This window comes from Corvus hawaiiensis, chromosome 2, assembly GCF_020740725.1.
Source record: "Corvus hawaiiensis isolate bCorHaw1 chromosome 2, bCorHaw1.pri.cur, whole genome shotgun sequence".
In the NCBI taxonomy this organism is placed as follows: Eukaryota; Metazoa; Chordata; class Aves; order Passeriformes; family Corvidae; genus Corvus; species Corvus hawaiiensis.
Window position 1 is genome coordinate 116,642,213 of NC_063214.1, and position 15,348 is coordinate 116,657,560.

The 15,348-nt window shown below is 43.4% G+C and overlaps 1 protein-coding gene across 1 annotated transcript in view; it reads left to right on the forward strand.

Annotated features, from left to right (window-relative positions):
- Positions 1–11,352: 11,352 nt before the first annotated feature.
- LOC125318752 (amine oxidase [flavin-containing] A-like) overlaps positions 11,353–15,348 on the forward strand; it is a 34,860-nt gene continuing 30,864 nt past the window's right edge. Inside the window, exon 1 of the mRNA XM_048289686.1 lies at positions 11,353–11,481. Coding sequence (XP_048145643.1) covers positions 11,436–11,481 — 46 coding nt within the window. The 5' untranslated portion in view covers positions 11,353–11,435. The remainder of the gene's footprint in view (positions 11,482–15,348) is intronic.

Below are 15,348 nucleotides of genomic sequence, written 5' to 3' on the forward strand. Positions count from 1 at the left end.
GCACAGTCCTGATAGAAGAATATTTAATAAAATAAATTATTTCCCATCAGATTAGTCAGTAAGAGATCTGAATGTGATCAGCACACCTCAGACATATATGGAGTCTGAGGAGATGGCAGACATAAACTAGTAAAGAGGAGCTTTTTAAAATTAAAACAAGCTGGTGGTTTAAATAGGCATAGAAAAAAAACATAAAAAAATATATAACAAAGTGTTCTGGGCGTGGTTCACACTAATACCCATGTCCTAGCCCACAAATACACAGGAGTTGTATATTTCATACTTTATCGTACCTTTGTTTATTCATTCTCTTACCAGGAGTCTCCTGTTGGCAGTCGTTCCCTCACCACATAAATGTTTTCAGAGGAAAAAAAAATTATATCTAGGTATTGTTTCTTTGAAAATATATCTGAAAGCCAGTCAAAATGCAGAGGAAGTAAAATTCTTCTTTCAAAGGACTCCATGATTCACCACTGTGTAAACTTCCACACCTCCAAAACGTCCTGCAGATAAAAGGTTCAGGCAGATATGAAACCTCACATACAGGAGTCTCTCACAGTTCAGAAAACGTACTTTCACACTGGAGAGCAAGCACAATGAATTGTTTATTGCTGTAGGTCCCTTCTGATAGCTCTATGATGTTCAAGATAGCAAAATTCAAACCTGCTAGGAGTCAAGATCCAAAGAGCACCAAATAAGATATTTGCTTACTTAAGCACTGTACAGTTGATACACAGAAATTGTCTTTACACTGAGGCATTGCATTAGGCAAGGCAGGCACCTCCAATTACTAGAGGCTGGTGAAGCTGCAGGGACTTGTCTCAGGTGGCTCTGGAATGCAGAAGAGAAAAAGTCCAGAAAGAGAAACTAGAGTACAGAAAAATATGAAGTGAGATCCACAGTCAGAGTTCTTGCTGATGGTGCTTTCACCTTGTGTCTTGGCTGATCACTGCAGCCTGTGCTGCAGCCCCCAGACTCTGCAGCAGGTGGAGAAGTCACAAGCTTCATCAGAGGGGTAGAAATCATATTTTGGAGACACTGTTTTTTTCCAGTCCCTTTTTAATGCATTGCAGACACACAAGAAGGAGCTGTGAATCAGCCAGATGCTTACACTTCAAAACCCTGGGGTGGGAATTGTCACCCTGGACTGACAATGCTGTCCCCTGTCCCTGCTGCCTCCCTGGCACTGGCTGCCCAGACTGGTGGGCAGAAGGGTTTCCTGGGGAGAAGTAGCCCTGGTGGACACTGCTGATGGAGCCATGCCTGTCCAGACTGGCATCAGGCAGCTTCAGTCCTGCCAACACAAAGTAAATGTACACTCCCATGTGTGTTTTCCCCCTCAGTCCTCTTCTCACAGGTGTAAGATGAGTGTTGAACTCATAATGATGCCTGTGGCTCATAATGCTCCTCACAGGAATGAAAACCACTTTTACAGTTCCTTCAGAAATACCTCAAAAAATATTTGGAAAATTGCACCAATCTCCCTGTCTCTTAAATGACTCATTAAGAGGAGAGACAACAGGCAATGTTTTTTTCTAATGACTCAGGAGCACAAGGTACCTGCAAACCTGCCTGCTGCTGCTTCCCACTCTTCCAGCTCTGTGGAGGAATGAGCAGCTTCACGGGCTGGTGACAGCAAGGACTTTGCCACCCTGTCCGGGCACCTGTGCTGGCACAGAAGTGCAGCCCTGTCCTGGAGTGCGTGCCAAAGGCAGAACAAACACAGCTGCCTCCCTCTGCTGCAAATCTCACATCTGTGCTGGGCATTTTGGCTCGAGATAAATCTCTGTTCCAAAGAGCAGGCAGCTCAGTTTGAGAGCAGCTCTCCTGTCCTCCCTCTCTGCTGCCCTGGCACTACAAATTGCGCTGTGATTGCTTTGCTCTGCTCATGTTGTGAATAACCCTTTGAGACCCTGCAGGCTCACACTGCCTGCTCTGTGCAGGTGAATGCTGCATCCACATTTATTAATCAAGAAAGTATGTGTAGGCAGAGATTTCCATTTGCCTTCTGGGACTGGATGGAATTGTTTTATCAAGCTGGTGGTGACTACTGCTAAACAGAGCTCTGAGAAACTGCATAAGGTGGTGTTGATGGATTTCATCACAGGCTGCACTCTGTTTTTTCTTTTACAGGAAGCACGTTGACAGACTTGATCAGAGACTATTTTCAGTTTGAGGGGCTTCTTAAATCTAGATCCAGATTAAGACATTTTTTCCCCGAAGCAGTCAAAAAGTTTAATGTGTTACTAACTTGTATGAAGCAGAAGTAATCAATATTATTTTAGAGAATATTTGATATCACCAGATAAGCAATAGTCACTATCATAAATACTGCTGAGACAGTATAATTACACCAGAGGTCAGTGAAGTTACAAACAATCCTCATGAATTTAACTTTAACCAATTTATTAACAGTTCTTAATAACAAAATCTGCTAATTCATTGCTCTGGCCGATTTCTAATAATTGATCATCCAAATTTGAGTGATTGTGTGAGGAAAAAAGATGCACTTCCCTCTAAGACAGTTTTAGGAATGAGCATGATGTTGGGATCTGAGATTCTCTATTTGGGTTTGCAAAAAGAAAAACAGGCAATTAACATTATTTACTTACTGCAAGAACGTGGTTCCTTGGGTCACACTCAAAAATGTGCTGCATCTACAGGGTAACTTCCAGTGAAGGACTTTAAAGAAAAGAAGAAATGGCACCTTGGAGATGACTCTTCTCTCTCAGCTCACCTGCCTGACAGGGGTAGGGAATTGTGTCTGTGTGACTGATTTCTATCTGGTGGAACTTGGGGCTGGGTCTGGTTGCTGCACAGGGAGAGGTGGGCTGGCAGAAAGGGTTGTTCAGCTCCCAAACCCCTGCACTAAATTTGCTTCTCAGGAGGAGTGCTGATGGTTTTCTGTGTTCAGTGAAGTAGTCAATTATCTAGGAGAGAGAAGAAACCACACTCATGGCTTCAGCTCACTGCATCCTGCACAGGACTTGCAGTGGAGAACAACCTTTATTTCTTTTTAGAGGCTTTCTTTGGATTCCCAATGCTGTTTTACTTGAGACAGTGAGAAGGCATGACAAATTTCTCTGATCTAGTTGTAGCAAAGCCTTTTGATGTTTGTTTTTTTTGTTATTGGCTGGAGTTTGATGGCTGTAAGTGGATTATTTATTCCTGCTGGTGTTTCTACCAGGCTTTTTCGCTCTCCCAGATCAAATTGTCTTTGCTGTTTCGATGTCTTCACTAATGATCTCCACTCATCTCCCCATATTCTTATAATGGTGGTTCTACTTCTAAAATCCTGTTCGAGCTGCAGCCATGCTCTGTGATCTATAACAGATCCTTGTTCTCCAAAGGTAGTATCATGTTCAGATTGCTGTTATCTCTTGCACAGGCTTTGATCTAACCCCAAATGATACCAGCAATCCATGAGCTATATACAAACCACTCTTTCATGGAGCTAGTAATTAAAGGGACATTTAGCTCGTTCCACTGAAAGTTAATTTTAAATCCTGCTGCATAAAAATTAGCTGATAGTGGTGGCAAAGGGCAAAGAGAAAACTTGATAGCAGCAATGACACTGCGCAGTATAAATCTGCTTCAAGTGCTTTAAACAACATGAGCAAAGTTCAGGTCTTCATATAAATTCCTATTCACTCTCTGGGTCACATGTTGTGCAATTCCAGCCCTCCCCCTCTAAAGGTCAGAGGGTGCTTGCATTCATATGGTGTCTAAAACCTGAAAAGGGAGTCTGGGCAAATCAAAGGAGCTACTAAACTAAGAATGGAATTAAGTCAGTTTAATATGCCCTCAGAAACACCGTAAGGAGAGTCAGAGACCTGAAATGTGCAGGCTGAGTGTTAAACCCATGCCCTCCTGAAGGGCTGAGTCCAGGAGAGAAGACACAGAAGCTTCTCCCCATTTCCAGAGCTCAGGCAGCTCTGCCATGGCTGCTCCTTGCTGTCACCTCTTCTTGGGGTCTTTACAGGACACTTGGACAAAAATCCTGCAGGCATCTGCTGCCAGCTATTTGTGCAGCATTGAAAGCACCACATGTCCTGCCCAGCAAGGTCTTCCCCCATCCCATTAGGATGGAATGAAGGAGCTCCAGAGGTTTGAGAAGCACCTGGAGCCCTTCTTCTAGACCTCCCTTGCAGTGTCTCCCCTACCAAATTCATATTGGAGCTTCTACTGGACCTGAAAGTGTCAGTCAAACTAAAGTCCCTGAAGGATTTATTCAACTTAAGCTTGTTAAGCTTAATAAACGTTAAATAATGTTGAAAACATTCCAGAGCTTCTTTTATTTGAAAGAAAATACAACTATATACATATTTTTTTTAATCCTTGTTACTGCAGTCAGTGCATACATTTTATCTCATAGTTCTTACAACAAACTCTGTTTGAAGACAAATGAGTCATGAAGATAAATTAGAGAGAAAGGGAAAGACTTCATGCCTGTCTTGACACTGGCTTTTGAACTAATGCACGTAATTAAAGACAAAAAATAGAGAACTAAAGAAATTAAAAACAAGTTACCAGCATAATCTTTTTAGTCACACATGCTAACTTTATCTTGAATTACCTCTATTTATTTTATTAGCAGGAGACATATCTGCAGCTATGTTCTTGTCACATCTTCTGTAAAAAAGCCCCACTCCCACACAGGGGGATTGTACACTTTTAAAGGCAACAATTATATTTTGTGATGATTTTACCTTCAGAAGATGTTTATCAAGAGGTGGTCTGAAATCTGTTGGTGCCACTGTAATGGAATTACAAGATCTGAAATTGTACAGACATCTAAAAACCATTGTTTTCTTTCAGAGAGGCTGTGTGTGGGAGGAGGCTGATTCTGGAGAAAAGATGGGCTTGTTGCACTTCACCTGCTTCTTTCAGAGCACTGTGTGTGGGTCTTCTAACAGCAGAAAGCAAACTCTCCTCACTCTGAACCAAACAGCCACTTCTCTGTGTGAGACCTGCCTGGGTACATCTTGCTTCTGGCACCTAGAAATTTGTGCTGTATTTCACCCACTGATGAAGCCTGCCCAGTGCTCATCAGTAGGATGCTCAAATTTTGAAGATAATTGAAAAATTATCTTCATTTAAAAGTATTTGACAATTGTGAGACATACAGGAGGGTCTGATGCTGATAAAAGATCAGTAAGTGTTTTAGTCAGACTGCACAATTATGCAGAGAAGTTACTTTAAAAATTGGAATGAGGTAATTCATTCTCCTCAAACTATCTTCTGAATTTTGGTATATCCCACACCCCTAAGTTGTATTACCTAATGAAATAAAGAGTTGGAAATATTTTGAAAAACAAAATTATTGATGGTATCCTAGCAAAGTAAGAAAACATTTACCTAATTCTTTGGTGGCTAAAAAGTACTTCAGATTTTATTCCATGTTTCTGTAGAGTCAAAATATCTTTTGGCATCTTGAGGTAGGGAAACTTTATCCAGTGAGAACATAACAGGTTTCTCTGGGGGAACAGAAAATTTCACTGCATGTAGCTGAGGGCATTGCTCTTGAGGGAACAATTCTCAAGCTTGTATTTTGTTTTTCTTTTTCCAGGTGTAAAGGAGCACTTTGAAATTTGAATTAATGTTTTAAATATATTCTAGTAGATTTACCTAGGGACACTGAAGTCATAGTAGTTGCCCTTTTCTTCATGGCTTTCAGGAAACTCCTTGCATGCAGTTGCCTGTTTTCCCCACTGCAGAATCACAGAATGGGTCAGGTTGGAAGGGAGTCTGATCCAACCTCCCTGCTCAAGCAGGGCCATCCCAGAGCACATGGCACAGGATTGTGTCCCAATGGGCCTGGAATATCTCCAGTGAGGGAGACTCCACAGCTTCTCTGGACAATCAGTTCCAGTGCTCGATCACTGCACAGGAAAGAAATTCTTCCTCATGTCCAGGTGGAACTTCCTGGGCATCAGTTTCTTCATTGCCTCTTGTCCTTGGCATTGACAAGAAGAGCCTGGATTCATCTTCATGGTACCCCCCTTTCAATATTTGTACACCTGCTTAAAGTTTCCAGGCCCTCAAATGCAGTGCAGTCACAGAATGATGCCTTCTGCATCCAGAGCTGTGGAGGAACTGAGATCATTGGAGCCATGTAGGGGATGGAGAGTGGATAAGAAGGTCCAGCATCAATCAGTGGCTGAAGAGCAGAAGCTCTGCCAGTGCAGGGGGCTGGCTCAGAGCATCTCACTCCCCTCATCCCCTCCCACTGCCACTGTTTAGCACTCAGGACAGCCACTGCACCAGGAGGTTTGTGGCATGCTCAGTAACTAAAAGAGAGGGAAACACAGGTCAAGGAGAGGGTGGGCAGTGAATCTTTATTGTCTGTGTTTATGTATCAGAAGATTTCTGTTGTGATTATAAGGTAAAATGAACTAACCAAATGCTAATAGCCACGAGCAATGATAATTTCTTCAAGGTGCTTATTCATAGATTAGAGATCAACACAGTGCCTGAAACAGAGCTGGTCAGGAAGCATGAGATCACTAGGACTGTTGAAAATGTGCCAGTAAAAAATATGCCACAGCCATCTTTGTGTACAAAACCATTTTTCATACCAGTGAAGACTGTTCTGCCCCATCAGACTGGTGATGGTTTTCTGATGGTTTTGAATACACATCTAAGAAAGTAAGTGATCTGGAGAAACCAAGAATATGCATCCCAGTCTATGAAAATGAAGATTAATACTCAACAATGCCATCCACAGTTTACCAATTTGATTCTAACCAGTTTTTACCAACATGTTGTACAATCTGTTTGTGAATCTCCAGGTGGGACTATTCCTGTGGATCTAGATAACTCTGTATTTGGGGGCACCAGAGAGGGGTGAAGGGACTGTAGGAATATTCTCTAAGGGACTCACTGGGGGCATGGGATCATGATGTTTAACTTTCAAGACCTACTCTACAGTTCCATGGCTTTAGTTCTTGAAATGCCTCCAACAGGTGAAGTTCCAAAGCACAAAAGTACCCAGAGCTGTGATGAAACAGGGGCAAAACCCACAACCTGGCCAACTCAGTATGAGGAAAAAAGGGTTCAGTCTGAGAGTGGCCAGACCCTGAAGCCCACAGAGCTTATGGATTTTCCATCCTTCAGTGCATTCAAACTAGACAAGCCCTGGATGTGCTTTGGGCAGGAGGCTGGGTTACCCCTTCCTTGCTCTTTGGGCATACAAGTTTTCTCTCCTTCCTCTTGCATAAAGCCCTTGAAGACAATGATCTGCCATTTTTTGTTTGGAATTTGTTTCAGAGGAAAATACTCTAAAGCCTGAAACATTTTATAGAACTTTTTTTTTTTTCCCAGAAGATAGAGTGCAACATTGTCCAAATACCATGTGCTACATGGTATTTTATGATTTCCATTGACTGATAAAGTCCTTGGGTGGGAAGAGGAGAAGGGGAAGGGGAAGCAAACCACCATCTATAAACATCATTAGCAGTATAAATTAACTGTTGACCCTGAATTTAGCCTACAATAGTCTGTTCCAAAACAGAAAACTGTTCTTAGAAAATACAGTATCACCTACAGCTGAGTTCTGAAGTTGCTCCACACCATGTGCACTGTTTTCCCACAAATGGGCTCCCAACAGAACTACTGAGTCTGATATCTGGGGGAGTCCATTTGTCACAGTTTTTCACATTCCAGCTTGATGCCACCCAGAGTGCTAACCCTGTAATTAGCAGAATTAAAATGTGTGTGAATGCAAATTTTTGCGATTTAGGCTTCACAAAAGGCTCTGGTGCTCCCTGGAAAGCTCATTTTTGTGCGTGCAGGGTAGAGTGCTAATCAACACAGATGATGAGTTAATGGCAAAAATTTCAGCTGACAGTAACACTTAAGATGACATGTTCTAGGGTATTTTAGAGAAGCTCTGTTGGTATCATTAAGATAGAGAATTACATGACTTTAGAGGTGGCTAAGTGGTGCTAATTATGATCTTAATAATGACAATCAGTCTTCTAGGGATAATGCACTCTTTGCTTACAGCACTTAGGCTTTACTCATCTCTCAAAATACACTCATAAACCAAATAACTAAAACCCCTGTACTATATACATATATGTAGAACAGATAATATATTTTATTTTTACAAAAACAATTTATTTTAAGGATTTTCCCTATGTTGGTGTTCTAATTTTTGGATGCAGCAGCAAAATAAGTAACAGTGAAATCAGGAAGGAATGCAAAATATCTGTGTCTTTTGCAATGATTAGGACTGATTTTACTCATCATTTGGGGTATTGAGCAGACATAAAATAGCACTTAACTTGACTCCTGATGACATGATCTGAGATGTTTGGCTTCCCCACATTGGTAGCTGCCAAAACTGAAAGCGAAACACTGGTGGTACATTAATGGACTTGGTGATGCCACTTACATTTGGATACTTCTCTTCATGTTCTTTGATCAGAAGATGAGGATTCTTTGATCCATTTTTGCCCATTCTTGGGGCTACCCAATAATTTTTGTTGCTGCTGACACAGCTATGAGCTCAACTGAAAGCTTTGCTCTTGATATGCCACTGTATTTCTCAGCAATTTCAGTGGTTTTTTTCCTGGCAGATTTGAAAGTCTGTTCTGTGACTTTCTATGCCTTCACATTTATGATCATGCACATTCTGCAGGCTCAGCAAATTATTGCTACAAATCATTCACTGAAGCAGACATAAATCAGCTAGAGAGACTGCTAGGAAATGGTTTCAGCAGAAACAGAAGCTTCCTGTATTCATCCTTCAGTGTTGTTCCCTTGGTTTTTTATACTGCATACCAAATAGGGCCCATTGGTGAGCATTTCCTTATTATGCAGCTCTCTGTTCTGAGCAACAATTGATTTATTTCCAAATACAATTTTATCTGCTTGGAATTTCCCTTACTGTAAGGTTTGGCACGCCTTTATTTTCTGCTGATTTCTAACAGGTTTCAGATCTCTTTTTGAAAACCATTTTGAAAATGGTCATCACATTTAGAAGAGCAGGATCACACTCAGTATGACACATCACCTTCTTCCTTCCCTACTTCTTGCATTTTCAGCAAGTCCATTGGGTTTGTCCTGCTGTTCTCAAGCAAGGCTTCAGGGTTTTTTTTCCCCCCAAATCCTAGATGTCTGCAAGCCTGAGTTGAGAGAGAAATATTCTGAGGGCTCTTATTGTATCCTACAGATGCCAAAGACTAGGCAGTTACACAGCTCTGACAGGCATCGCTACTTCTGGAATCTGTCAAAGCCCGAGGTAACCCTTGGTAACCCCTCAGGAATTTTCTCAGTCTTTACTAAGAGGGTTGAGCCAACAATCTGTACAATTCACACTTTGATATCATCTCTCATCCTTAGAGCTGCTCTAGGTAGAGCCTCCATCGCCCTTTAACAAGACTGTTACGGCTCCTTTTAGCACTGGAGGTTTGTTGGCAGGATTGTCTATCAGCAAGTTATCTAGATGCACACAAGTTTCCTGCTGTTATCACAAAGGATGTTTTTGTTGTTTTCCTCCAAACTTGGCTTCTGAATTATGAGGGAGGTGCCCCTGGGTGAAGCTTTTTATTTGTCAGATTTCCTGTGACCTGCCCACTGGAGCCAGCAGAGCTGTGGGAGTGGGTGTCCTTATCTCTCCCAAGAAACAAAGACTTTTTTTCCCCGTTAAGCACAGAGGGCGTGTTGTCACACTGCGTTTTCTGTTTCAGAATCCATACCACTCTCACAGCCTCGATCTGCTCCTTTACCCTGGCATGGAGCAGCAGCAGTCCCAGTGATAATGAGCTTCTGTGTCAGCAGATGATCTCCCAGAGCAGCAGGGATCTGTTGTTCTGCCTTGCTGCAGTGTCTGGCACTTCTGTGTCTGCAGCTATTGCAACACACTTACTCAGCTCCACACTTACATTTTGTAAAGTGCCTGTCCTTACTGGTGAAGAAGATCCATCATTCTGTCTCTCACACCGTTGCTTAGTGATTTATAGATGTTTCTGCATTCAGTCACTGCTGTCATAGAGCCACAGAATGGTTTGGGTTGGAACGGACCTTTAAAGCTCAGCCAGTCCACTCGCCCTGCAATGAGCAGGGACATTTTCAACTGGACCACATTGCTCAGAGCAACCTGACCTTGAGTGTTTCCAGGGATGTGTCATCCATTACCTCTCTGGGTAGCCTGTTTCACCACCCTCACTGTAAAAAATTCTTCCTTATATCAAACATAAATCAGGTCTCTTTTAGTTTAAAACCTTTTCCTATTGTAACAGGCCCTGCTAGAAAGTCAGTCCTCATGTTTCTTATAGCTCCCCTTTAAATACTGGAAGGCCTCAGTAAGGTCTCTGCATAGGCTTCTCTTCTCCAGGCTGAACAACCAGAGCTCTTTCAGACATTCCTTGTCAGAGAGGTGTTCCAAATATTTTTGTAGCCCTCCTCTGGACTCAATCCAACAGGTCTACATGCCACTCATTTGGCACAATTAACACAAACCAAAGGTCTTGTATTTTCCCTATAGAAGAGAAAACCAACTAATTTCCAAGAACACCAGCTAAAAAGTACTGCAGTCTCATTGGATTCATTGGTCGTACCCAGGCATGGAATATGATTGCAGAATTGAGCAACTGTCAGAACTTATACCAATATTTAACATGGAACACCGTTAGGATTTCCAGTAATTGTGTGAATTGTAAAGGTCTCCTGTGCTTACTTGGAAGGGGATGGACAGACTCTCTGTTTTTTCCACTCACTTCACAAAGATGACATTTACACTTTGGCAATAAAACCTGTACGAGCTGTAAAATGCATGGCAAGAAATGTCACAACCATCACTCCAGAGCAGTAATAGTAGCCAAGTATGAACAGAATTTTGAAAACTAATTATTGTTTCAGGCATTGTCTTTGGGAACATCCATCCCTGGAAAAATTAACCCTTTGTTCCCTGGCTCATGGATCCAGTACGACTTGATTCTAGTAGGAGGTGAGGCTTGAAGGCTGCCATAACCTCTGGCTCCACGGATCTCCTCCTCTCCCGCAGTCACTGCGAGTCCCTAGCACGGGGTTAAGCGAGCGCTGGCTGGTTCCTACGCCGCATCCCGCACCGGGCACGCTGCCGCCCGCCTGCCTCCATCCCTCTGGCGTGGTGCGGCTCGGAGCCGGTACTGATCGGCGCGTCGGGATGCGGCATTCCCGGTGCTCCCGAGCATCCCCCGCCCCGTCGGGCCGCCCCGCCCGGGCGTGGCCAGGCGAGGCCCCGCCCCGGACAGCGCCCATTGGTGGAAGCGCCGAAAGGCCGCGCCCAGGGGCGGGGCCGGGGCGGGGCCGGGGCGGGGCCGGGGCGGGGCCGGGGCGGGGCCGGGGCGGGGCCGGGGCGGGCGGGGCGGCGCTGTCCGAGCGCGGGGCCGGGACGGAGCCGCGGCGGTGGCCGGAGCCCGCACAGGGACAGCGTGGACAGCACAGCCATGGCAGAGAAATACGACGTGGTCGTGATCGGGGGCGGCATCTCAGGTGGGTCAGGGGGTGAACGGCGCGGCCTCCGCGCAGCCGCCGGCCTCCCCCGGGGCATCCGCCGGGAGCGCTCCCGGAGCCCGTCCTGCGACAGCGGGGCCGGGCGGTGGCGCGGGGGTGGCGATGGACAAGCGCAGTGTCGGGGCTCCGGGGGCTTCAGGTGCGCTCGGGGAAGGAAAGGGAAAATGATCCGTGTCGCTGTGTTAGGGACAATTGCTGCTCCCTGCGCTGGTTGGTACTTGGTGCTCGTCGGGAGGGGGGCTGGAGGAAAAGTGACTTGGCGGTGCCCGCAGGTGCGGGACGAGGCAGGGATACGGGGATACGGGCTGGGATTGGTGCATGCCGACAAAGATGGTGTTTTGACGTGGTTTTTTTAGGTTGCTCATGCAGTGGTGGCAGTTGTTTTGTTTGGAAAAATGCTGCAGAATAAACGTCTGGGAATATCTGTGGGTTAGGTTCTGTTGCTGTGAGAAGCACTGTACTAGAGGCAGCCCAATTCCCCAGGTGCCATGGGCTCCTCACACTTTACTAGGCAACACTTCCCAAAATACTCTTCAGATCTACTGTGACACCAGCAATTGCATCATAGCCCCTCATCCTTATGCTTAAAAAAACCCGTTAATTAATTATTTTTATGTTACCTAAGATGAGAATGTTGCTGCACTGGAGAAGATTAGTGTTTAGGTTGTCCATCAGGTCAGTGGTGTGTTGGCAGCTTTGGCCAGGTCTCAGTTTTCAGGCAGTCCTTACTTCACTAATGATTCAGAGAAGGTGAGTTTTGCGACTGTGTGACTTCAGTGATATTACAGCCATTATTGGTGTGGGTAAAGTTAGGTTTTATTAGTATTGTGAAGGAGTCAGAGGCTTTCCTTTGGTTAATCTGCAGTGAATTAAGGTGTGAAACAGCAAATGGTTACCATAATTACATTATTTCATTTACTAAAAGAACAGTAGTTGTTTAAATAATTAATTGTGAATATGTAATTATGCAAATAATCTGTAGTAAGTATCACAAAACAGAAAAGAAGAGTCTGGACCTAGATTTCCTTACTTTTTAGTTTTACCAGATGCCTGGTAATTTTCCTGCTAGCAGGAGACATTTGGTCTTCATCCTTAGGGTTCCTGTACACAGTGTCCTTAGGGAATTACCACCCGTTCTGTGTGCAGCGGATGGCAACATCCTCTTTATATGTTTTTTAGAGCCTTGAGAAGCTCTTGTTCCCTTCAGGGTGCCTTGCTCCTCCAGGTCCCCAGCCTGTTGCAGTGTTTCAGAAAATGCTTTAAGTGTTTCTGTGTGGTATCTTGCCTCACTAGTACAAAAACACTAAGTTACTTTGTAACACCTACACCTTGGACCAAAACCTGGTGTGGGGATTGAAATGGAGCCAAACAGAAAATTTCATGGTGCTCACAGTCCCTGAAAATTTGTCAGCGGATGAGGAAGACGAATAAACATGTCACAGTACTCCTGGGGTACAGGAACATTTTTCATGCCAATGGAAACCCCATGTCAGTGGCATAGAAATTGGTGTTTGCCTGTTGGGAATTAGAACAAGCATCGTTTTAAGAATGCAGCCTTTGAAAAACAGACAATAAATGCCTTATTTGGTAATTAATCCATCTTTACTCTACACTGCCGTTCATAGCTGGGGATTAAACTCTGATCAGCCTCTGGTCTGTTTTGCTTTTCTCACAGCTTCTCTTTCACTACCATTCCTTTACCAATATGCCTACACCTCACTTCTGTAAGAGGCTAGACAGTCTTAAAACTGGTCTTAAAAAAAAAAAGTAATCTGTATCTAGAGTTCTGCTTCTGGTGGAATACATAGTAAATCATGTTCCCCTATGGACAGGATTTCCCCTCAATGTCTCTCTGACTCCAATCTTGACTTGCTGTTTGTATCTGTGAAATTGAGTTTGCAGTTGACTTATCTGGTGAGATTACTGTCTCCTCTCCTTCTACTGTATTTTAAATACTCACTCCCTGGTGCTTGCAAGAAAGGATAGGAGACTCTGGAATAAACTAGTTCTTTACTAGAAATACATGAAATGTGTATAAGGTATAAGCAAGGTGCTTGTTCCATTAAGTGTGAGCTTCCCAGCAGTGATGTTGTGGCTTTTAAAAATATTTGTCCAGTATTTGTGAAATGAAGCTCAAATCCTGACAGGCAGCTCTGGAGTTACCTATTCCTCAAAGCAAAGCATGGTCCTGAGAGCCAGTTTCTGACCAATGCCTAATATATTCTACTCATTCGTGCTCGTGGCCTCTGCATGCACACCTCAGTGTGGTCATTCCAGGGACACAGGATCCACTCAGCCTGCAGGGAACTGCAGCCTAGGGATGGAGGGAGCTTCTGCAAAGAGTGCTTCACAGGGGAGAAGCCTTTGGAAGAGGAACTCTGCTTGGGTGGCTTCTACCTCTGAGATTTTCCTGCTGTACCCCATGGAATCGCGCTCAAACTGTCCAGGCTGCCTCAGCAAGTGCTTTTGGTCCTCTACAGAGAGGGAGCTGCAGAGGTTGGGGTAGATTCCTCTTTTCACCTGGGCTTGCATGTTAAAAATGTGGATTGTGGCCAGTAAAAGCCCCAGGCGCACATTTGTGTCACTCTTAATAGATAACATCCCCTGTAATACAGTTAATATTAATTACAGCATTTTATACCCAAGCATATTAAATAAGCTGATGCCTGAAGTAACACTTTCCCCATACCCACAGGGAGTTTTTATTTATATAGTTTGAATATTGCTCCCATTTTTTATTTATAGGGTTTTCTACTGAACTGAAGTGTTGTTTTGGATTGATTTTGACTTGATTGATTTTACTTGTGTGTTTGTTGAAACCCAGCAAGCTGATGGCACAAAATGTTTTAGGGAGGTCCTGGATGCTTGGTCACTCCTCAGGCACTGCTCATTAACAACTGAACAGCATTAAGTACTCAGAGGGTTTTGACAGAACCCTCAGATATTTCAGCTTGTCAGATCTGGAGAATGACTGCTGTAATTTCTCAAAACTTTCTAACTGACCTCACTGGGGCATATTTTCACATGGATAACAAAATGAGCTATGTTGACTCAAAAGTTATCTCCCTGCCAAATTTCAAGTTGCTGCTAGAACTTCCAAAATAGGAATAAAAAAAAAGGCATGAGCTTTCAAAATCAAAGAATATTTTTTCCCTAGACACTTAGAAATAAACAGTCAATTTTGGCCAAAGTTTTCCAGCAGAAAAGAATCACAAAATAACACACCCTGAAAAACACACCCTGAAAATTCAAGCTTAAGTAGTTCCAAATTTGGAAAGGAAAAAAAAGAATGTAAGCAAAATACCTTAGCTTTTTTCATGGGAGTATATTCACGTGCCAGCCTCACCTTGCATGGAAGCCAAGTTTATCAGAAAATGGGATGGAGAATTAATACCGTTTGTCTACATAATGCAAACCAGAGAGGCAGCAGATATGGAGAAGTATGTCCAGAAACAGGGAAGTCCAAAAAATCTTGTATACCAATATCTTGGAAAAAATTTCAGCACATTGTGTTACAAGTACAAAACACAAGGGAAAAGCAGATGTAATTGAATCTTACACTTAAGATCATAATTCGCTGACATAGTTCTTATTTCCACATAGAAAGATGTTTGTTCTTGTCTAGAAACAAGGAGATTGCGTGGTTTACAAAATCAAAGCTGAGATTTGCCAGCCATGTGTTGGAAACAGCACTGTTTTCTGTTGCACTTACAGAGGAGTCCAAGGGCCACAAATTGTAGGAAAAGCTAGGATGTAAAAATAGTAGTGATTAGTCCTTATATAGAAGTAAAACATATGATATATTATTAAGACTTTTTTTTTTCTCTCTCTGAAGAAAAGCACTCT